The 24,967-nt window shown below is 35.9% G+C and overlaps 4 protein-coding genes across 4 annotated transcripts; all 4 read left to right on the top strand.

The window, feature by feature from the left end:
• Window positions 1-717: 717 nt before the first annotated feature.
• Window positions 718-1,582, top strand: LOC115999124 (21 kDa protein-like). The gene has a single exon (XM_031238900.1). The coding sequence runs from the start codon at window positions 800-802 to the stop codon at window positions 1,397-1,399; it is 600 nt and encodes a 199-aa protein (XP_031094760.1). The 5' UTR covers window positions 718-799; the 3' UTR covers window positions 1,400-1,582.
• A 5,919-nt stretch (window positions 1,583-7,501) lies between these two features.
• Window positions 7,502-10,016, top strand: LOC115999121 (probable pectinesterase/pectinesterase inhibitor 60). Its single transcript, XM_031238896.1, has 3 exons — window positions 7,502-7,957; window positions 8,125-8,608; window positions 9,322-10,016. The coding sequence occupies exons 1-3, from the start codon at window positions 7,502-7,504 to the stop codon at window positions 10,014-10,016; spliced, it is 1,635 nt and encodes a 544-aa protein (XP_031094756.1).
• Window positions 10,017-12,418: 2,402 nt separating this feature from the next.
• Window positions 12,419-13,899, top strand: LOC115999123 (pectinesterase inhibitor 7-like). The gene has a single exon (XM_031238899.1). It carries the CDS (start codon window positions 12,515-12,517, stop codon window positions 13,619-13,621), a length of 1,107 nt encoding a protein of 368 aa, XP_031094759.1. The 5' UTR covers window positions 12,419-12,514; the 3' UTR covers window positions 13,622-13,899.
• A 4,701-nt stretch (window positions 13,900-18,600) lies between these two features.
• Window positions 18,601-21,435, top strand: LOC115999122 (probable pectinesterase/pectinesterase inhibitor 17). The gene is made up of 3 exons (XM_031238897.1): window positions 18,601-19,218; window positions 19,470-19,785; window positions 20,573-21,435. The coding sequence occupies exons 1-3, from the start codon at window positions 18,664-18,666 to the stop codon at window positions 21,262-21,264; spliced, it is 1,563 nt and encodes a 520-aa protein (XP_031094757.1). The 5' UTR covers window positions 18,601-18,663; the 3' UTR covers window positions 21,265-21,435.
• The last annotated feature ends 3,532 nt before the right edge of the window (window positions 21,436-24,967 follow it).

The following is a 24,967-nucleotide window of genomic DNA, read 5'->3' as shown; positions in this document are numbered from 1 at the left end:
TTTTTTTTTTTTTTTTTTTTTTTTTTTTTTTTTTTTTGTAATTTAGCTTGCAAGCTTGCTAATTTAATATGTTTTTTCGCTTTTGTACTTTTATTTTGTTTGTTTTTAAAAATTATTATTGTTGTTGTTAAAAAGTGATTTTTATTATAGAGATTTGAAAATTGATCTTACTTTTGAATGTGAGTTGGAATTGTAGAGATATAGAAAAAAGCTTGAGAGAATTGCAAATTTGATGATATAACTAGAAATAGAACTCGTTTTTGGAAATGAGATAAATTTACAAGAATAAGGATATAGCATTAGAAAAACTTTAACTAAATTCATCAACAATTACTTTAATGATTAATTATAATGTTTAAAGTTTCAACTTTTTGTTTATGGACCTTCTTAATTAAATTGATCAGTTATGAATTTACTTATTTACCTTTTTATGATTATTGGCGAATTAAAATTATAAGACGGGCTTTACTTTCCGTGTACATTTAGATAGGGATTGCACTTTCACTTCAATCAAAGCTCAAAAAAAAAAGACACATTTTTAATTTCTTCCCATATTGCCATGTTTGCTTGCCCCTTTCCTCAGATTATGACCGTTGATAACTACGTGCAACCGCTTCTTCCACCCATTTTCAATTGCCCACTACTAATCTGGTTGAATTAGATTCAAATCTCGTGTTTTGCGCTGATTTCTTTAATTAATGATGCCCCAAATTTTTAGTTTCTATAAATTCTGAGAACCTAACGTAAGATTCAACCTCAACACTACAACTTCTTCGAGTTCAGAGAGAGAGAGCAAAAAATGTCGAGACTTTTCCATAACCATTTTCTTCTCTTTCTCACCGTTTCACTTGTCTTGTCTTCTTCCATTTCCAAGCTTTCGGCAATGGCGGCTGGAGCGAAGAACACGGAGTTCATCAGAACATCCTGCGAGACAACCACGTACCCGCGGCTGTGCTTCAACTCCCTGTCGAGCCACGCGCGGCTCATCCGAGCCGACCCGCAGCTCCTGGCGCACACGGCGCTCACCGTGACGCTCCAGACGGCGCAGTCGACTGTCGGCGCGATGGGACGGCTGGCGAGGAGCCACGGCTTGACGCGCCGGGAGATCGGCGCCATGCGCGACTGCGTGGAGGAGCTGAGCGACTCGGTGGACGAGCTGAGGGAGTCGCTGGGCGAGATGAAGCAGCTCCGGGGCCGGGATTTCGAGATGAAGATGAATGACATACAGACTTGGGTTAGCGCCGCCCTGACGGACGATGATACCTGCACCGACGGGTTCGCCGGAAAAGTTACCCGGCGCGGTGTTAAGACCGCCGTGAGGGGAAAGATCGTGAGGGTTGCGCATCTCACTAGCAACGCCTTGGCTTTGATTAACCGATTTGCCGAACTACACGGTTGAATCTCAAGAAACGCAGTTTTATTAGTGTGTGTAATTAATGTTTGTAGAACCAAGCAATGGGAACCTTTGCCTTAATCATAGTATATTAAGATCCATGTAATTTAGACTTAAAAGAGTGTTTATATGTTTCGAATTCCCTCTAATATGGAAAAACCACCCTTAATTGGGTCGGCTCAGTGTGAACGGGGAGAGTATAGTACAGGTTTAAAGGTGATTCCTACAGTTAGAACATACTCAGAATACTTCGCGGTCTAATCCAAAAAAAAAGTGTTTATATATATGTTTGAATATAAAACTTTAAATGCCCCTCATCGCTCTACCTTGAAGACGGGTGAAGGAGCTAAAATGTGAGATGGGCTTTAACTAACCTACAAATCTTGACAGATGAATGATGTGAAATGCATAATGTGTCTTAACTTACTGACTTTCAAGTACATTTAAAATGAGTGTTTATAATTATGGTTTCATTGCACATACATGTTTCATTATAGTTGTCGTTTCACCACCCAAATTTCCGGTGGTCTAAGCAAAACCATAAGTATCCTTGATAGAGACAATTGCATGGCAGCAGACAGGAGAAGAGCTAATTTATTGTTGGTATAAGAGAGTCAAATTATTTAGGTTAGATTTTGACAAATTTTCAAAAGAAAAAAAAAGGTTAGGTTTGACAATTGTTCTAATTCAATGAGTCCACTATCAAGAGAGTCAAATTAATACATATAATAAGGTATAAAAATTAGTAGTTTTTTTTTTTTTTTTTAATAAATTAATTTGAAATTTCACAATTCGAATTTGTCTGGTCTCTTGTCTCCATTACACCCGTGACCTATGTATTACCTATGAGTGAGTCTAGTTAGATCTGAATACAGTAGTACAACAATTATTATTTGGGTCCAAGGCGTGGAACCCTCACAGTCACTTCAAGAAGAAGCAAATGAAGATATGAGAAAAATATGTTCGAATTTTGGGTTCCCAAAGGGCCGTGAATGCAGCAATAATCACTCATCACCTACAGCACTTCATCGTTAAAGGCGCCGCAATTAATGTGTTCCAAAGTTTCCACTGAGTTTTTTGTTGGAGGGAAAGAATTATGTAAAAAAATAATTATAATTTTATGAGAAAAAAATAAAGTGAGAGTTTAAATTTTAGTGTTTGGTTTAGAGGAATAAAATTATTGAGAATTTCAATTCGAAGTAGTATCATGCATTTTAAGTATTAGATTCAAATCAGGCACCTTAAACTTTAACACTAACGTACTTTAAGAAAGAAAGTCATACACTTTAAAAAGAAAATTATGCACCTAAAATCACCGCACGATCGCACAAAAAACACCCCACCGTACGCGAATTGAATTATATATATTATTGCAAGTGAATTGAATATTAACGGGCATGCAAACTGCAAAGATTATTTTCTAAGAAAATAAAGAGCATTTTCCAATGAAAAAAAGAGAGAAAAAGAAAATGATGAATCGGTGGACAAGTGGAGTAGTGGACAATGACACAACAATCATTATTACAATATTACATTGAGTCCAAGGTTCACACCATAAAATAAAAAGTACATTTTTAATATATTAAAATTACATTATTTGAAAGTATATAATTTTTTATATATTATTAAATAATGTATATTCAGTACACAAATAATATGATATTAGTATATTAAAAATATATATTGCATTCATGTTCAACACAACACAATAATTTGGGGATTGTTATGCCGTGAACCCAGGTCCACCTTGCAAGGTGGACTTGGGTCTACATTCACATACACTATACTCTACATTCACATACACTATACTGTACATTCACACTTTGTAAACTCTACATTCACATATTACAGGATTATATGTTTAGTAACTATATTACCACTGTTATGCATTCACACATTCAAAACTCTATATTCACAGGTCCTGTATTCTACATTCACAACTTAAGAACTCCACATTCACACATTACAAGGCTACAAGTTGCTAGAACTTCTTAACTCTATTACAGATTCACACATGCATAACTCTACATTCACGATTTCTATACTCTACATTCACACTTTGAAACCTTTACATTCACACATTTCTAGGCAACTCTACATTCACACAATCATAAGTCTCCATTCACGATTTCTATACTCTACATTCCCACTTTGAAACCTTTACATTCCCACATTTCTAGGCAACTCTACATTCACACAATCATAAGTCTCCATTCACGATTTCTATACTCTACATTCCCACTTTGAAACCTTTACATTCCCACATTTCTAGGCAACTCTACATTCACACAATCATAAGTCTCCATTCACGATTTCTATACTCTACATTCCCACTTTGAAACCTTTACATTCCCACATTTCTAGGCAACTCTACATTCACACAATCATAAGTCTCCATTCACGATTTCTATACTCTACATTCCCACTTTGAAACCTTTACATTCCCACATTTCTAGGCAACTCTACATTCACACAATCATAAGTCTCCATTCACGATTTCTATACTCTACATTCCCACTTTGAAACCTTTACATTCCCACATTTCTAGGCAACTCTACATTCACACAATCATAAGTCTCCATTCACGATTTCTATACTCTACATTCCCACTTTGAAACCTTTACATTCCCACATTTCTAGGCAACTCTACATTCACACAATCATAAGTCTCCATTCACGATTTCTATACTCTACATTCCCACTTTGAAACCTTTACATTCCCACATTTCTAGGCAACTCTACATTCACACAATCATAAGTCTCCATTCACGATTTCTATACTCTACATTCCCACTTTGAAACCTTTACATTCCCACATTTCTAGGCAACTCTACATTCACACAATCATAAGTCTCCATTCACGATTTCTATACTCTACATTCCCACTTTGAAACCTTTACATTCCCACATTTCTAGGCAACTCTACATTCACACAATCATAAGTCTCCATTCACGATTTCTATACTCTACATTCCCACTTTGAAACCTTTACATTCCCACATTTCTAGGCAACTCTACATTCACACAATCATAAGTCTCCATTCACGATTTCTATACTCTACATTCCCACTTTGAAACCTTTACATTCCCACATTTCTAGGCAACTCTACATTCACACAATCATAAGTCTCCATTCACGATTTCTATACTCTACATTCCCACTTTGAAACCTTTACATTCCCACATTTCTAGGCAACTCTACATTCACACAATCATAAGTCTCCATTCACGATTTCTATACTCTACATTCCCACTTTGAAACCTTTACATTCCCACATTTCTAGGCAACTCTACATTCACACAATCATAAGTCTCCATTCACGATTTCTATACTCTACATTCCCACTTTGAAACCTTTACATTCCCACATTTCTAGGCAACTCTACATTCACACAATCATAAGTCTCCATTCACGATTTCTATACTCTACATTCCCACTTTGAAACCTTTACATTCCCACATTTCTAGGCAACTCTACATTCACACAATCATAAGTCTACATTCACGATTTCTATACTCTACATTCACACTTTGAAACCTTTACATTCACACATTTTTGGACAACTCTAATTCAGCAATGAGTTTACTAATTAAAAAAAAAAAAAAAAAAAAAGACAAAACGACGTAGTTTTGGACCCAGGTCCACCTTGCAAGGTGGACCTGGGTCCACGGCATAATTTGCCATAATTTGGCATGACATATTTGTTGGGCCCAAGTAATTATCCATTAGGCTTTGGTATTTGATAATTTAAATTAATGATCTTAATCAACCCAATATTTAAATCATATCAATGAAGCATCAAGCTAATTAATCCAACTAATACAATCGGCCCAATTGATTGAGCTATAAAGCCCTTCCCATTAACAACCCATTGTTGTACCATGGACTATAGCCTATATTATATTATGTAAAAACTACATATAAATTGTGTTTTTATATTCAACAAATTATGTAGTTACTGCAATTAACATATTATATATTTGCATATAGTTAACATATTATGTGCTTGCAATTTAATCCGAATTCCTCACACACATATATTCCAATTAGAGCATGCTCCCTTATAAAAAGTGTGATTAACCTCATTCGTCCAGTTGTGTAAATCAACGGCCGAAAGTTATTAAAAAACAAAGAAAAAAATAACAAGGTTAATTAGTTTTATAAATATTACAAACTTGAAAATTTACAATATATATAAAGTTGACATTGTATTTTTTTAAAATTAAACTCAATCGTTGATAAATCAGGATGGACGGATGTGATTCGTTCACATTTTTTTTACTAAAAGACGCTATTCTCATTTGATGATAATATATAGATTAAGACATGCATGCAACAGGCATTCTTTCTTGACAATAAGACTTCTTTTAATATAGAATCCCATATTCCCATGCAAGAAATCTTTGACTCTTGTTTAATAATATTGCCCCCAAAAAATAAAAATAATAATAATTTCTAAGTAAGGATAGTATATATTGTAGTTAGGTTAGAGATAGGTTTGGTAAACTACTTGTACTTTCTAAGAAATACGAAATCAAGTGGTTATGTTGAAGTAAACTCTAATAACTTTGTTAATTAACTAATTAAGAGGATTATAGCGTGCATGGAACTCAACTACTGCACATGGCTAATCCCTTAACAAATGGTTGTTTAGACATCTGGTTAATGCATGCTTAAGTATGATTGTACGTTGAACTGCGTCGATGCGCTGTTTCCTTGATCAAGTAGTACTTGAGAATCAAGAAACACAGCAAATTAAACTCAATTAACATAATCTTAATTGTCAAAGGTATAGTACGTACCTGCCTACGTAAGACACACTACAACCTAAACAGGTTGCTTCAGTGACACACTACAACCTAAGCAGCTTGCTTCAGTTCTTTGTTGCTTAATCAATACATACTAAAACAGCCAGCCATATATATATTCATCTTATTACTAAACAATGTATCTAAGTCATAAGCAATGAGAGACCTTTAAATTTAAAATCTTCACTTATTTTAAGTAAATAATGTAAATGAAGTTAAGACATCCTCAATAGTGAGGTTTTTGGGTGATATTTGAGGTGCCATGTGAGAAAGAAGGTACAAATAAAACTAGTCTAGTCGAGCTCGAACCTAACCAGACTTTAGTTCAATTTCTAACCCAATCTAATTTAAAAATTTATGTTCAAGTTATGCTAATTTTTATAAGGCTCAAGCTCAATTCAATTGACACGCTGGAATTGAGTTTGAGTTTGAACAAATTATAGTTATTTACCTGTGTGTGGCTGTGAAAGACGCGATAAGTCCGGAGGCAAAAATTTTAAATTCGAAATTAGCTTAATTATTTAAGGAGTTGGCTCGAATTTAGCATGCTTAATTGGTTCCCACCCTAACTAAAACATATTAGGGAGTAAAAAATTAGAGTTGCACGTTGTCAGCTAAAAATTAGAGTTGCACGTTAAGTTGTCAGCTATGAATTACAGCATAAGCACCGCGTACATACTGCACCAGATCGAAAACTACTCAATATATTATCTTAAGATAAGATTTTCCAAGTTGAGTGTATTGGCAGCGATCCACAAAGTAAGCTAAGGATGTAACTAATTATACTAAAATGAAGCAATCAAAGACCATACTTTTTTTTTCCTTTTTTTTTTTTTGGTGAGATCAAAGACCATACTTATTGATCGAATACAAACTTTCATACCAGAATCTCACTTATTCAATTCTTGGCAACATTATTCCCGTTAACTATACAATAAAATATTTTTAGTGTAAGTTAACTCTCTTATCACACAAGATCGATCGAGATTTATGAAATTCATATTTTTGAGTAGTGGTTACTGGGTTTCTGGTTACTTTTAAAAAAACACCAAACTTTGATTTTTCTTCATCTTACTGCATTTTTTAAGTGTAAATTACATTCCCCCAATTTCAAGAATCCAACTGTCCCGGTTGACATGCCATTGCTTTCCCACTTGCATGCATGCATGTTATCTGACTATATATTTATATATATAACCTTTTAAAACAGTATTTATATACATACATACATACACATTTATCTATTATTTCATTCCGTACACTTCAAAGTTCAAACGCCCAATGCATCACAAATTCACAATGGCATCTAAGCTGCATTTCATCCCCATTATTCCACTCTTCTTCATTCTCTCCTCACTGTTATCGCCGGCGACGGTTTACTCCGCCGTGGATAACCGTCAACCGGTGAGAGGAGACATTAATTCATGGTGCGCCACGACGCCGCATCCGGCCACGTGCAAGTTCTTCATGGCACGTGCGGGGTACAACTTCAAGCCGAAATGCCGGGACGATTTCCGGACGATGACGGTGGAGGTGGCGATGGAGCGTGCGCTGCACGCTCAGCGGCACGCGAAGGAGCTTGAGAAGCACTGCCACAGCCGCCGGAAGAAGATGGTGTGGCTCGACTGCGATAAGCTGGTCGACGACACTATCTTCCAGCTCAACAACACCGTCCGGGGACTCAAAACTAACTGCTCGGCGTTCGACGCCCAGACGTGGCTCAGCGCCGCCCTAACAAACATCCACACCTGTCAGGTGGGAGCTGATATTTTCTATAGTTATTTATCTGTTCTAAATATATTCCTGTAAACTAGTTTCTGTTATAATTTCTGTTACTTCTCCTCCATTGTACACTATTTATAGTCTGTTTATTTATTTATTCATTAATTAACAAGACAGTTTTACTTCATAACTTTACACAGGCCGGCTCGGTCCAGCTCAACGTCTCTCACTTTTTCCGCCCTGTCGTCTCCTTCAACGTCTCCGAGCTCATCAGCAACAGCCTCGCCGTCAACGGCGTCCTGCTCGACGAACAAAACTCCACCACCGCCTCGGCCGCCGCTGACGGCGGCGACGGCGGCCGGGAGTTTCCGAGCTGGTTGACTGCCGGAGATCGGAGGCTATTGCAGAGCGCGTCGGTACGTTCGAAGGCGAATTACGTGGTGTCTAAAGATGGGAAAGGGCAGTTCCGGTCTATCCAGGCGGCTATAAACTATGCAACGTCGAGAAGAAAGGGGAATCAGAGGATTGTTATATATATAAAGAGAGGGGTTTACAATGAGAATGTGCAAATAGGGAGTAATATGAATAAGATCATGCTGGTTGGGGATGGGTTGAGATATACGATCATCACAGGGAGTCGCAGCGTCGCGTCTGGTTTCACAACTTACAGCACTGCAACAGTTGGTAAGCTCTTCAGTTTTCAGCTTCTGCCTTATAACTTTTCAATTTTTAACTACTGTTATCAAACATAACAGTACCAATATTTCTTTTGAAAATAATATATGATAAGTGGAGCAATTTTTGTACCAAAACATAAAAGGTCGTGTTAATGAGTTTTTATAGTACAATTTACCTCTTATATCTGATGTGCAATATAATAAGTTAGAGTGACAATGTATTTTTTCGGTGTAGAATTTCAAATCGTAGTTCTACCTTGAGAAATTCTTTTGGTAAAAAAAAAAAAGAAAGATGGGAAATTGTGACATAGGCGAGTAAATTTGACTTTTTTTTTTTGTTAATTAAAGTATATATGCAGCGAATAGTAAGGCAAGATTCTTTGCTTTAGTTTTGGAAAGGCTATGGGTCAACGCCACTTTGCTTCATTTACCTGCTATAGGCTAGCTAATGCTACACCTATTACAACTTTTGAAGTATTATTTATTTGCTTGCTTCATATTATTAATTTACAGAAAAGTTGATTAATTCATAATATAAGTTTACCTACAAAAGAGTTAAAACTCGTAAGTTTTAGGGCCATCTTGATGTGGACTAACTCAAAATGACACTATAAATACATTCGTCTATAGTTGATTAATTCAAAAAGTCAATAAACTATACGTTTCATAACAAATTAAACTTAAAATTTTGTGGTTTAACATATATTATAATGTTTGTAGGTGTGGATGGCCTTAATTTCATTGCCCGTGGCATAACATTCCGCAACACTGCCGGTCCACAAAAGGCCCAAGCCGTGGCTCTCCGGTCCGCCTCCGACCTCTCGGTCTTCTACGCCTGCAGCTTCGAAGGCTACCAAGACACCCTCTTCGTCCTCGCCCAGCGCCAGTTCTACAAATCATGTTACATTTACGGCACCATAGACTTCATATTTGGCAACGCCGCCGTCGTCTTCCAGAACTGTGTCATCTACGTCCGCAAACCCCTGTGGGGCCAATCCAACGTTGTCACCGCCCAGGGCCGCGCCGACCCGTTTCAGAACACCGGAATCTCCATCCACAACTGCCGCGTCATGGCGGCGCCCGACCTTAAACCGGTGATCCGGTCCTACAAGACGTACCTGGGTCGCCCGTGGCAGCAGTATTCGCGGACCGTTTTCCTAAAGACTTATTTGGATAGCCTTGTGAACCCACAAGGTTGGATGCCATGGGAGAACTCGAAATTTGGGTTGACCACGTTGTACTACGGAGAATACAAGAATTTTGGACCGGGAGGTTCGACCCGGTCTAGGGTCAAGTGGCCGGGTTACCATATCATCACGAGTTCGACCGAGGCGTCCAAATTCACTGTCGCCAGCCTCATTGCTGGGCGTTCATGGCTGCCTTCTGCTGGTGTGCCGTTTACCGCAGGGCTGTGATCATATTAATATGTTGTTGATCAATTTCTATATTCTTTATTTTTTATATTTTACTTTTATTCCTAATATTTGTAAACTAATTCATTTTGTACATGTATTCATGCTGTTATATATATTTAAAAAAAACATACAAATATATCTGTTGGTTTTACGATTTTAGACCGTCAAGAGTTAGCCAACACAACCATTTTGTAAGGTCAAGAAAAGAAGGAATATTGCAAACTAAAGAATAAAGAAAATCTTTGTATTGCCTAAGAATAGTATCAAATCGAGGGTACTTATACATCTATTAATTATTCCACATTAGTTTAAGAGAGTAACCGCTATCATTTAAGCCACTATTATAGATGAGAAATCCAAGATCCAATTGCATTTACTCAACACCGCGCCTGGTCCTTTAATTTCGAAGACCCATGTTGACTAATGTAGCTATGGAGTGATTGGAAAGTTTAATTTTGTTGTTCTCTTGGGATTGAGGTTATGACATGCAATATGTGACAACAAGCAATTAGACACTAACCTTAAGAAATTATGCTAGAAGCTTAGCAATTCAAGACAAGTCAAGGGCAAAGACAACCTACTAAGACAAGATAAATGCATATTAACAAGAAAATAACACAAAGTAAAGGAAATAAACTACTTTAGCTTCTAAAGCCTACCATCAGGCTAGTTCTTTGTATTGGAACTCTGTTCTTCCTGACAGCTATTTTGCGGTAATCTACTTTAGCCTTTTTGCTTTAAAAAAAAAAAAACCACTTAAGGTAGGGAGTATTATATACTAGATGCTTCAACAACCAATCCAATTAGGAAGAACAAATAACCAAGAAATCAAGTTGGAGTGTACCTAGAAATCCTAGTCTATGAGCTACTCTCATGATAAATAAACAAGAATTAGAATAAAGAACTATCTCACTTTCGTGATACACCAACTCCAAGTTCTTCAAACACAATTAGCATAAAAAGCCCCCAATTTTCTCTATTTTCATATAGAGAAATTAAGTTTATACAAAGAGTGGCTCAAATTCTTGACCTAACTTTCGTTGTAGCCAAGAATTCTCCAAAAGCATACTAATAAATGTGTACACCAAACATTCACGAGATACATTCACAACACGTTCATAAAGTAATGAACCATATGTTAGAATTTTAGCCATTATGAATTAACCACAAGACAAAGCATCAAAATAGAAACTACGACCTAACTCAAGTCCATAAATTAATTACTCATACATAATAAACATAAAAACCATAAAAACACAAGAATAACATAAAGGAAAGATCAAGAAAGAAAGATGCAGAAGCTTATCTAGCTATTAAAATAAAAGAATAATCTTGAAATTCAAGCTCCAAATCAAAATTTACAAGCTATTAAAATGTAATGAAAGCTAAATCTAAATCTAATCTAACCTAAAATTGTGAAAAGAAATGAAGGAGAACAACTAGAGCTTGTCCATTGGTCAAAAATCGTGGAGTAAAGAGTGAAAACACACGTTACTGTACTGTCATAAAGTTCATTTAACTTCATTTAATTTTTAATATACCGAATGTTGATCATATTTAGTGTACTGAAGGTTTATTATTTGATATGTTATATAAAAATAAATATTCAATACATTAATAATGAACATTAAATATAAATATTTATTTTTTTGAATACTATTGAACCTGTGACCTCTCACTTGAGAGGGCCACATATATGCCACTTTACCACAAGGCTTTGGCAAAAATAAATATTTATTAGTAGTCCACCATGCAACATGGATCATTGTCCATGATATAATTTGCCTCACCATACTTAAAATTTTGGAAAAAGTGTCAAATAGGCCACTGAACTTATCGATTTTGTGCAATTGGGCCATTGAACTTAAAAAGTGTGCAATTCAACCATCAAACAAGCAAAATTTGTGCAATTGAACCATTTTTACAAAAATTTTCTGGTAAAATCCAATTATATTACTAACATATATGTATTAAGAGTGGCATTTTCTTCTACCATACTAGTTAGGAGTCAATATTGAAATGTTTTTAATTCAAATTGAATTAAAAATTTTTGAAAAAATAGTCCAATTGCACAAATTTTCCTTGTTTGATGGTTGAATTGCACACTTTTTAAGTTCAATGGCTCAATTGCACAAAAGCGACAAGTTCAGTGGCCTATTTGACACTTTTTCCTAAAATTTTCAAAGCCTAATTGGCTAATTCTTTCCCAAAAAAATAATAAATAAAAGGAAGTTTGTTACGTTAAATTAGCTTCATGACATTATCAAAATTAGTTATCGAAACCTCGGGTGTTGTTCGTTGAACAAGCTTTAATCCCACAACCTCTGCAAAAATATGATGACGAGAACGTATAAATGCTCCCAAGATTAAACCTTGCAATCTCATGTCACCGACGACAATGGTGATTTCTTCATAATTATATCGCTCTCCCAGAGAAAATACACATCTTTATCTATAAACACCCTTTAATTTGCATTTCTTTACCAGAAAGAGAGATTATGGGATTTTTTGAAGTTTTTCTCGTTTCAATGGTCTTAACGGCCGCCGGACGTCCGGTATCGGCGGCGAGGGATATAGCCGGCGGGATGAAAACGACGGAGTACATTAAAGTATCATGCGAGGGAACACCGTATCCGGAGCTATGCTCCTCCACTCTATCAAAGAACGAGAGGGAGATCGGAAAGGATACGGCGCTTCTAGTCCACACGGCGATCAACGCCGCCCTCGAACTCGCCCGCTCGCTCTCCGGCAAGGTGGCCGACGTGGCTCACAACAAAACCTTGCCGCCGGAGGCGGCCACCGACACGAGCAATTGCGTGGACGAGATAAACGACTCGATCCACAAACTCAAAATGTCGTTAGTGGAAATGAAGCAATTAAAATGCCCCGGATTCGACGATAAAATTTATTATATTCATAAATTAGTTACAACCGCCTTGATCGACGATGATCGGTGCACAAACGGGCTAAACGACACGGGCTTAAACGTCCCGGCGGTTAAGGAACAGATTTCCACGGCGGCGCATATGACGCTCAACGCCTTAACCCTAATCAACAAATTCGCCGACACCGGATACATCGGCCGGAAAAACATCGACTTCGTCAAAACCTCGTGCGACAAAACGCCGTACCCCAACATCTGCTACGCCAGCATCGTAACCGTCGCCTGCGAAATTTCCGGAGATCCGAAACTGCTCGCGAAGAACGCCATAGCCTTAACGCAACGAACCACCGAATTTACCGTCAACAGAATGGGCGAAATCGCCGGAAAAATCGGGCTGAGCCCTAAAGAGAACATGTCAATCCACGTCTGCGAAGATCTCTCGCACAAATCCATCGGTTATATGCAAGATACCTTAACAAATCTGGAAACGCTTAACCAGCAAAAAGGCGCCGATTTGAAGACGATCATCGACGACATTAAGGAATGGCTGAAATCCGTGAAGAGCAACTTCGAATCGTGCATTGAAGAGCTCGTGAGGGAGAAGATAAACACTAAAGTGACGGAACAAGTGACGCAGTTGATGCGCGAGGAAGAGCCGTATTCAGAGATCGCCTTGGCTTTGTTCAGTAGCTACGCCGCCGGGGTTCATGGCGGAACGTAACTGTACGTTTCAGTTGTTTTGATCTAAACATCGTTGTTGTTTATCGTCGAACCAGAGAATAAGTTGGGCTTGCTAAGAATAAAATTTTAAGATTGAAGTTGAGGTAGTATATATGATATAGTTTAGTATTTAATTATCATGCAAACGAAAAGATAAATTGTTATTCTAGCTATTGAGTCACGTTTAGAATCAATCGCTGACCAAGCTCAGCATGCATTGCCGTCAGTAGTATAATCATCTCGTCAAAGTCAAATAAAATATCAAGAATTTTTGCAAAATTTTAATGTGTATATGAATTTTACTACTAGTATTTTATGCATGTATGTGATGCATAGAAGAATTATGAACACAATTGATACTTTAATTTCAAAGCAAGGTGGGTGTGATGGGTCATGCCATTGTGAGTAGAAATTAGAAAATGCTAGTTGGCTTTGCTCCACAAGGCCACAAAGGCCCAAGGGTTTGGCGGGCCTACATACTAATTTTATAGTTTATAACTAACTTCAAATTAATTTTAAAAACAAAAACAAAAATTAGATAATATAGTAGGAACGCCATGCCACTACAAGTACACATCATTCTTCGAGCTATTTGGGCCACCATGTGTAATTTATTGATTAATTAATTAAATTAGCAAATCAATTAAGCCCAAATTAATTACTCTTGGTCTCTTAGGCTAAAATAATCCTCACACCCTAAATGTCCCTCACACCTTCTGACAGAGCATTCGAAAAGATATAAATTATGGTAATTTAGTAGCTCACAGATATGTGACCAATATGGCCAAATGTCAGTGCAGACCTTGGTTTCTTGTCTTAAATATTGCTTAATTTGAGTCAGTCAACTATATGCAACTTAGACTGATTTACCAAGGTTTCTTGTCTTAAATATTGCTTAATTTGAGTCAGTCAACTATATGCAACTTAGACTGATTTACCTTCTTTTGATATTTTTTTTAAAAACTTTGACGAGGTTTTCTCCTCGCCCTGTGACCCTAGCCGCTGACCGGCTCAAACCCAAGGTTTTGAGGATCGAACCTCCAACCTCTCGACAATAGATAGAGCACTCTTACCACATGAGCTGTCCTTACGGACTACCTTCTTTTGATATTTGATCGGTTAGAACACAGGATATGCTTCACGCAAATCGCACCAAACTTTCCCATAAATGAAACCAACTATTACACAGTTATTTGGACCAGGTGGTTGCATTGCCCTTGCATTTTCACACATTTTTATTAGCCCTTTAGTGTAAGGCCATATATATAAGATATGATTAATTATACTTTCCTATTCAAACCCCTTACTTTTTAAATGTGTAACAATTACACAAACTTTTTCCAAACAAGTATATTTTGAGATTCAATAATTTTCCAGTCACTCATGATCCTATCTGAATGCATAAATAATAAATTTATATCATCACATAAGAAAATTCGAAATCAAATTGACTCAACCTCATTCAATACGTAATAGATCCCACTCAAAATGACCATACATGCATATATCAATTAAAATTTCCAACACTCACAACGATACTTCTTTTCAATTTTTTTTTTTTTGGAGTATTACGATTTAATACTTCTCTTCATTAATATAATATTACTAATTATCACCATCATTTAGGAGACAAATAACGTTAAATACGAGTATAAATGTTTCATCGTATCATGCCATTGATTGTATGACAGCTAGATATAATCTCTAACTAACCATATTATATATTCATCATATAGATTCGCCTTAACATGTATTGACTTCGTACCAAATAATTTTATGTACTATACATAATGGCATGAAAACAGCGGGCTTATGATATAGATCAGATAAGTCAACCAAAAAACTTATGTATATTACTATGTTTGTTTACATTTGTACTATGGTCTGTACGTCTATCAATTATCCTCAAAGTCAACATCATCCATGAAGAAATTTTACATAAATATTTTTTGTTTTCAAAGATGAGTTGTACGTAGATATTTTAATTTGGTTTTCTGAGTATGTATATAATAATTTAGGTTTTTATTTTATGACTACAAATAAGAGTGTCAACTTTGCATGATCCTACTATATTATTTTCTTTCATTTTTCATTTTACAATTTTTTTTAGAATTAAGGAAAATATTAATTATATTGCAATAGTTGAATTGGGGACAACTCCGAGTCAAATTGGTCTGCAAATTATTAACTTGATAACTATAAAGTTTCATGTTTGGCACTAGGAGAAGTTGTTAATTAGCGTTCTTAATTTGAATTCATTAATTATGATTAACTTAAGTATCAGTTGGAAGATTTCTTATAAACCAAAGAGTTGAAATGCATTGTTTGATTGAACACGGGATTATAGTCAAGTGTCGAACGCGGCTCACCGAAAAACGAACCTTCCAACGCAATCAATACTTAATATTTGAATGAGTCAAGTCATCCATGATCCAACGGTGTAAAACCACCGAAATTCCTATGTTGTCGACTTGGTTAATGGTTACATAATTGATAACATAAAGACATGATTGGAGATACTAATCAGGCCAAAGGCTTTGTGGTCAAGCGGCATGAAGTGATTTTCCTAAGTGGAAGGTCATGGGTTCGAGCCTCAGTGGGGGCAATGTTGACTTTGTTAGGCTTCAGTTAATCACAATGGCAACTCACCAGCCCTCAAAACCATCTCGTTTGCACAATAAAAAGTATTTTTAAATTATCAATAATTTTGTACTTTAATGACATTAACGAGAAATTTTATATAAAAAAGGTCTTGAGATTGATATATACTTGTGGATTTAGAACAAAAAAATAAAAAATCAACTCTCAAAGAAGATGAAATCAATTAATTACCGCGTAGCATATATGCATAGACTGACCATTGTTGCATCTTTCTTCACGTTATGGTACTATTTATCCAGTATCTATTACAATTAAGGTAACATTTTTTATAATGTTTTTTAATGTCCTATATTTTATTAATTAAGTACTATTTATCCAATACCTATTACAATTAAGTATACCTACACATTTGTACCAGGTATAGTTCAATATTGATATGATATTAATCAACAACACTATGGAAAAAAGTCTTTGTTGCTAGAAGCGAAATCTTATTTTCTCCTCCTAATGTTCACTTATTGAAGTAACTATAAAATTATATTGACTTATTAGCTATCGTAAATTAGTTGGTTCCATATAATGTTAAAAAAGAATATATTCATTTAATCAAATAAAAAAAAAACTAATCAAATATTATCATATAAATAGGTAAAAATTAAGAAAGAATTATAGCATTACTCTTCGATCCCCTTAATGTGGCTCAAAATCACCATATATATATCAATAGGATTAAACACGTTTTACATACCATGCCAAACGTTATAACTAAAAACGAATTTATAACTTTATTTTATTATATTTATCACATTTTAATAGCTAGACGTAGAACTTAATAGTCTAGGTCTCTACCTAATACGGAGTAGTTAGCTAAATGTATTAGCCTATTAGGACACATCCCTAGAGAAACGAATAGGAAAGGGAACCCACTCAATCATTTGCATGCGCGTTTGGCATAATGATAAAGCGTTGGGGCGTAATGTTAAACTTAAACACGTTACATGCCCATGTCTACTTTCCTACATGCTAAAGGCACAGAACACCAAACAAGACCCATGACTTGCTTTAACTACAGTACTTTTGCTTTGAAAAATGATAGAAAATTTAATTTATTACTTTCCAGAAATATTACTCTGATCCATCATTTACATGTCTTGTTTGATCAGTAGATAGTATTTTTTTGCATGCATTGCTTGAAAAGTATTAGAAGCTTACTTTTGAGAAATATTAGTTTCATCATCACGTGTTCTATATTGAATAGGTAAAAGAGACAAATAAAAATGAACCGTGTCAAGAAATAATGATGAATTAGTACATTAGCACAAACAATTCTTTATTTTTAGAAGGCAAATTTGATGCTCTCTTCTTTTATTTCTTTCATCATTTCGATCCCTTTTATTTGTCAATACAAATAATAAAGTTGCATGCAAGCACATCAGCACATGGATGGTCGAGTGACAACTTTAATTTATTGATTTATCAGGTTCTATAAAACACATGTTTCATATGCAATAATTTCCAGTTTGAATATTTTATCAGCTGCCTTTACATACTATTGGTCAGGGAATCTTTGTAATTTTTTAAAAAATTTGATTTTATCCCCAATTCCCCAAATATTTCATATTCTTTGTATGCACTATGCCAGGAGAGAAATATAAGCTTCAAACAATATTGATGCCTAATTTAGATTAAAATATTTGAAGAAATTAATATGAATAAATAAAGAATACAAGTACCTGTAATATCTATATTACATTGATTTGATATATTGTTATTGTTGAGCATAAGTCTAGAGGACCAAATTCATCCTCCACTATAGAAATATGACATTGACAACTACTTAATTAAGTATAAGGAATTAAAGTTATGTTTTCGCTACGTACTATCTATCATTTTTTTTATTGATAAGTGTTTGATTTAACAATTCGCTTCAGAACATATTTCATTTATTTTCATTAATTAAAAACACGTTGTACATGTAAATCATATGGTGGGGGTCAGGATTGTTAAGCGAAGGCTTAGAGAACGGCGTGCAATAGTTGAGTTTGGTGAGTGTTAGGAGGGAATTGTTAAATCGAGACTTGATGCTAAATGCTACACAAATTAAATATACATCATTTTTAACAACTAGTAATTTTATTTTACAAAAATCCAATATTTTTAACTCAAAGTATAACTTTACAATACAAATTAATTTTTCAGGAATGCCAAGTTCCTTTGTCCAAATGGACTGTTATATATGCCTTAACTTTAAATTAGATTATTGAAGACATGGTATTCAATTCAATTCTGTCATCTCAGCAATAGTCAGCTCTCGACAATCTATCAAGGTGGCAATTGACAAATTAAACAACTTTATGCAACTATATAAACACTCTCAATTCCCTCTAGATCACACCAAACATTAAAACCTCAACTAACCATAAGAAAATCCTAAACTTAGAAATGTCTAAGCTACATTTGTTCCTCATATTAGCCACCTTTTCTTCCTTCATCTCCCTATCCCTATCCGCCAACCCTCCCGCCGGCGCCGGCGAGGTGAACAAGTGGTGCAGCCAAACCCCTCACCCCAACCAATGCAAGTACTTCCTAACCCACAACCGCCGCCATTTCACGGCGCCCAAACGGAGATCAGAGTTCAAGAAAATGGCGACGGAAATAGCCCTGGACACGGCGGTCCAGGCGGAGACGTACACGAAGCGGCTCGGCCCGCGGTGCCGGAACGAGCGGGAGACGGCGGCGTGGGCCGACTGCGTTAAGCTGTACGAGGATACGATATTGCAGCTCAACCAAACGTTGGACAAGAAATGCACGCAGTTTGACGCCCAGACGTGGCTGAGCACGGCGTTGACCAACCTGGAAACGTGCCGGACCGGGTTCGTCGAGCTCGGAAATTCAAGAAACGTGTTGCCGCTCATTGCTAACAACAACGTCTCGCAGTTGATCGGGAACACTTTAGCTCTCAACAACAACGGCTCGGCCCCCAAGCAGACCTACAAGGTATAGAGATAGTAAATGAATAATTTATTATGACAAAGAAAAAAGCTTAAATAGCTTGCATATAAAAATAAGCTATAAGCTACTAGCTTATTTTAAAAATATTATCAAGCAGAAAATTTATAGTTTATTAGTAGTTTAAAATAAATTATAAATTTCTAAATAAATTTTGCCAAACTGAGCTAAAGTCAACAAAGTCTAACCATACAAATAAAATTAAACAAACTGAACTAATATACACTACTTCTTTACAGGACGGTTTTCCGACTTGGGTTTCGCCGGGCGACCGGAAGTTGCTCCAGGCGTCCGCCGTTAAGCCGGACGTCGTGGTGGCTAAGGACGGCTCCGGGAACTACAAGACCATCAAAGACGCCCTTGATGCCGCCGGTAAGAGGAGCGGGAGCGGGAGATTTGTTATACATATAAAACGCGGCGTTTACAATGAAAACCTTGACATTGGAAACAAATTGAAGAACATAATGCTTGTTGGTGACGGAATGAGATATACTTACATCTCCGGCAGCCGGAGCGTCGGCGGTGGCTCCACCACCTTCAACTCTGCAACTGTTGGTAAGCACTTCTAGTCCCCAAGTTTTTTCCCAAATTAGTAGTTAAAAAATGTTAATCAACACGCTAAGAACTTTATTTTTAGAACCTTTTTCCCCTTTTGGTATATCAATTTTTATAATTAGGCTATTTTTATCTCAACAAAATCAATCTTACATTCAATAAATAAATAAATATATATGTATATTTAATAATAATAATAATAATAATAATAATAATAGTTTAAGAAAATAGAAAAGTTGCCATTTGGCAGCAAATTAAAAGCTGGAATGCAAGCTTGCTCGCATTCCAGATTGACATTAAGAAAAAAAAGAAAAAAAAAAAGGTTTTGTTTTTTCACTTCACCTGGAAAGTCAAGGTTGAGGACAACCTTACCCTTATAATTTTGGACCTTGTAAAAAAAATATCATTAGTCTTTCAATTTAATAATTTTTTATCACATATTTTAGTTTTTATCGATTTAGTACTATTGACTTTGTTACAGTGTAGTATAGAGTATCTTCCAATGAAATTTATTAGGCCATATACCACCTAAAATCTTGTTAGCAAATAAACATGTGTAGTATTACATAAATCATACATGAGAGTAAAAACCTCACTTAAAAATTTGTTAGAAAATATTACAATATAATAAACTCACATTGTGACCCTAGCGAACAGATAGACAAAATAATAAATCAATTTAGGTTATCATAACTGACCCAGTCAAACTATAATATTTTTATATTTGTCTAATATATGTGAAATTAATATTTGAAATACTAATATATGATATGATGATGACTTGCAGCGGTGACCGGCGATGGGTTTATAGCACAGGGCATAACATTCCGCAACACCGCCGGGGCGGCGAACCACCAAGCCGTGGCGCTCCGGTCCGGCGCCGATCTCTCCGTCTTCTACCGATGCGGCTTCGAAGGCTACCAAGACACCCTCTACACCCACTCCCAACGACAGTTCTACAAAGAATGTTACATCTACGGAACCGTCGACTTCATCTTCGGAAACGCCGCCGTTGTCTTCCAGAACTGCATGATATACGCAAGAAAGCCGATGGACAAGCAAAAGATCACCATAACGGCCCAGGGCCGGACCGACCCGAACCAGAACACCGGAATTTCGATCCACGACTCGCGGGTCATGGCGGCCGATGATCTCAAACCGGTTTTGGGTTCTTTCAAGACTTTCTTGGGTAGGCCGTGGAAGGAATACTCGCGGACCGTTTTTCTCCAGACGTATATGGAGTCTGTTGTTGACCCGGCCGGTTGGCTCGAGTGGGATGGCGAGTTTGCGTTGAAGACGCTGTATTATGGTGAGTATAAGAACTCTGGACCGGGTTCGTCGACGGGTCGGAGAGTTGGATGGGGTGGGTACCGAGTTATCAGCAGTGCAAGTGAGGCGGCCCGGTTCAGCGTGGAGAATTTTATTGCGGGCCGGTCGTGGTTGCCGGCGACTAACGTTCCGTTTAACGCTGGACTGTGAAAATGGTGACTCAATATGTCCAATACCTTCTGGCTTCTGTGTTTTATTTCCTTTATTTATTTTGTTTTATTTTATTTCATTTTTTTTAACGGTCTTGAATGTATTTATTGTACACTTCTACTTTAATTAATAATGGAATAAACGTTTTGAGTTACGCATAACTCCTTTTTACTTCTTTCTTTACCATTTACAAATATTGCTCAGAAAAAGTTAAATCACCAACACCAAGGACCTCCTACACGAGAATGTAAATTATGGTAACTTGGGAAGTGGGTGGTGATGGGTAATGGGCGTTGGGTGGTGGATGGTGATAAAAGTGAGTGGCTACTCTACTACCATAAACGGAAAATACTTCTATAAAAGAAGTGGAAGTCATTTTCTAAAAATCACTTATATTTTTCATTTACTTTCATTTTTTCTTATCTAGTCAAACACTGAAAACCTGGAATATGTTTTCAAACACACCCTTAATTCTGACTCCATGACACTTAATATACATTTTGCATTTTCCAATGGTTTTGGGTTGAATAAATAATCCTAGAAAAGCTTTTGGACTTCTTTGATAATTATTAGCAAGGCCTTACAATTGGGCTGCTTCACCATAGGGCTAAATATGCTAAAACCCATAGTTAAACAGTATATAAGGAGAATAGCCCAAATATAATCACTGATTAAAATTAAATAATAATAATGATTACTATTGGCAAATTATGTTGTGGACCCAGGTCCACCTTGCAAGGTGGACCTGGGTCCAAAACTACGTCGTTTTTGTCTATTTTTATTTATTTTTTTAATTAGTAAACATATTGCTGAATATAGAGTTGTCCAAAAATGTGTGAATGTAGAGGTTTCAAAATGTGAATGTAGAGTATAGAAATCGTGAATGTAGATTTATGATTGTGTGAATGTAGAGATGCCCAGAAATGTGTGAATGTAGAGGTTTCAAATTGTGAATATGGAGTATAGAAATCGTGAATGTAGAGTTATGCATGTGCGAATCTGTAATAGAGTTAAAAGTTCTAACAACTTGTAGCCCTGTAATGTGTGAATGTGAAGTATATGACCTGTGAATATAGAGTTTTGAATGTGTGAATGCATAAAAGTGGTAATATAGTTACTAAACATATAATCCTGTAATGTGTGAATGTAGAGTATAGTGTATGTGAATGTAGACCCAGGTCCACCTTGCAAGGTGGACCTGGGTCCACGGCATAACAACCCATTACTATTATTATAAACTCAATGGTTCCTTATTATAAAAGAAAAAAAATAGTGTACCTATAATTTTTTTTAAAAAAGTTCATGTCTATTTAAAATATTATTTTTTATAAAACATATACTACTTAGTAAAGAATCATGGGCATTCAAAAAAAAATTATTATTTTTCAATTCAATAATTTGTATAAAATATTAATAAATATTATGTTATTAAAAAACAATTCTAAGTATGATGACGTCAGGATTATGAAAATTTTACACCAAAGACCAGATAGTCCATCATTAATTATGTGTATTATAATTAGCAGATACATATGATTCTAATGATTCGATTTTCCACTGGTTTAATTCCAGGTTTTGTTCTTTCCTGTTGTTCATATTATTACTGCCATAATTCTGAATGGGACTTGTAAACCAATATGCAATCATAATATATCCCCAATTCAAGCTTATAAGTATAATTATTTATTAGGTGAAAAATAATTTTGCTTTCCAGGAAATTAAAAACGACAGCTACCACTTTTGCATTACAGTAACTACAATTATTAGCCTCCCATCTGCATCTTCCTTTGCATTCTTATTGCCCAAACGTGTGCCTCGCAAAAGACACCAATAATACGCTTTTTTGTTGCCTTTCTAATCAATTTCTTCTGATTTATACTTCCCTATATATATATAATTGAGTTGTCGCGCGGTTGCCCCTCTCAGGTGTGATTGTCGGTTAAATCTGAGTCATTGATATTGCCTAAATCAACGTACAAATTAAGATTGGTTAAAAAAAATACGCGGTGACAATTTGGTCTTTTTGCATCTATGTCAAATTTTAGGTGCGTGATTTTCCTTCTTAAGGTGTGTAATTTTTTTTCTTAACGTGAGTGGTTTTTGTACTGTGTTGCTTAATATGTGCCAGGTGTTGAAAATTTAAGTGATTCGATCTAAAGCTTTAGGTGCGTGATTTTTCTTCTTAAGAAGTGTGATTTTTCTTCTTAAAGTGCGTGGTTTGTGTGCTTAAAGTGCGTTAGTTGGTTAAACTTAAGGTGCGTCGGCCTAAATTTGTATGTGCGTGATTTTCCTTCTTAAGCTACATTGTTTTCCTTCTTAAAGTGCGTGACTTGTATGCTTAAGATGCGTGATTTGTTTGTGTGATTAAGGTGTGTCAGCCTAAAGAATTAGGCGTGCGTGGCTTGTGTTCTTAAGATGCTTTGTTTGTGTGCTTACGGTGTGTGATTTGTGTACTTAAGGTACGCTATTTTAATGCTTAAGGTGCGTTGTCAACCGCACGGGAACCCTTCCTCGCACCCGAACCCTTTATATATATATATATATATATATATATATATATATATTAGATGACTAGAAAAGTTCACAGTCATTATTTGAGATTGTACACTAAATAAATCACCTCAGTTTAATAATTCATAACTCACACACCGAAGGGGAAAATTGCATTAGGAATACATTGTGTGATGGGTTCGATCAAGAGGGTTAAATGTAGTATTTTATTGAATTTATTTTTAGCTAAACCACAACTGTACTTTATTAGAGACAATAGGAATATATACAAACTTTGTGATGAGAGAAACCTATAGCCACTAGTTAAGGGTGTGCATTAAGAAAACTTTGGCTTGTGAACTTAATGAAATAAACTAGTTTAGGTTACCCATAACTGATTGGCTTACACCAAGAAGACGAATAAGTTGTTCATATTGAAAGTCGAATTTTTAATAGTCGACCAACTTACTTAAACGAGTCCAAAAAAAGGTAAAAAATAGGAAACAAAAACAAAATAGGAATACAGACATTGAAGAAGGTGAAAGAGCTAACCGGGCAACCTTATCTAGTATCAACATAATTTCCATATGCTTAATTTGCGCCGACAAATTAATGTCATTAGATCTCTTTAAGGATAACTATGAAGATTCGATGAGCAGCATTATGTCAATTACTGCACATTTTGCTCTTCCTCGACAATGTAGCAGCCGGCGACACTTCAAAATGTTATGGATCGATGGTCCCCGGCGCGTAATCATTTTTTCCAAAATTATGTTTCTAATTTATATTATACAGTACTATTTTAGTCTTGATAGCTACACTGCTAAAGCGTGATGGACACACAAATATTATAAATATAATTTATAAATAAATATCTTATCATATATATAAAATACCTTTGAAAATAATAGCTTGGACAAAAACGTTCAACGTTACGACATATACTCAAGACTGAGATAAAATTAATTATGTAGATCAAATTATAGTCTGTATATGTCAAACTAACTCATACGGCTCAGTAAACACCAATACACCATCTAGAGTTCTGAGTCAAGTATGAGCCAAATATGGCTAACGGTCTACCTTTCAAGAGGCATCACACATCAACTGCGGCTGGAGATCAACACTGATTCCGCTTCCACTACTACGAGGTCAGGGTTCTCGTAGACTATTCTGTATGATTAGATTATTTTATCTAACATGATCTTGAAAA

This window comes from Ipomoea triloba, chromosome 12, assembly GCF_003576645.1.
Source record: "Ipomoea triloba cultivar NCNSP0323 chromosome 12, ASM357664v1".
NCBI classification, from domain to species: Eukaryota; Viridiplantae; Streptophyta; class Magnoliopsida; order Solanales; family Convolvulaceae; genus Ipomoea; species Ipomoea triloba.
Note: the sequence above shows the minus strand (reverse complement) of the source record. Positions and strands in the feature narration are given on the sequence as shown.

Bases quoted from the DNA above. Each gene is read 5' to 3' on its own strand.
- LOC115999124 (XM_031238900.1), top strand. From the start codon at position 800: ATGTCGAGACTTTTCCATAACCATTTTCTTCTCTTTCTCACCGTTTCA.
- LOC115999121 (XM_031238896.1), top strand. From the start codon at position 7,502: ATGGCATCTAAGCTGCATTTCATCCCCATTATTCCACTCTTCTTCATT. The intron at 7,958-8,124 runs GTGGGAGCTGAT...AACTTTACACAG, and splicing joins CAAACATCCACACCTGTCAG to GCCGGCTCGGTCCAGCTCAA. The intron at 8,609-9,321 runs GTAAGCTCTTCA...TAATGTTTGTAG, and splicing joins TTACAGCACTGCAACAGTTG to GTGTGGATGGCCTTAATTTC.
- LOC115999123 (XM_031238899.1), top strand. From the start codon at position 12,515: ATGGGATTTTTTGAAGTTTTTCTCGTTTCAATGGTCTTAACGGCCGCC.
- LOC115999122 (XM_031238897.1), top strand. From the start codon at position 18,664: ATGTCTAAGCTACATTTGTTCCTCATATTAGCCACCTTTTCTTCCTTC. The intron at 19,219-19,469 runs GTATAGAGATAG...ACTTCTTTACAG, and splicing joins CCCCCAAGCAGACCTACAAG to GACGGTTTTCCGACTTGGGT. The intron at 19,786-20,572 runs GTAAGCACTTCT...GATGACTTGCAG, and splicing joins CTTCAACTCTGCAACTGTTG to CGGTGACCGGCGATGGGTTT.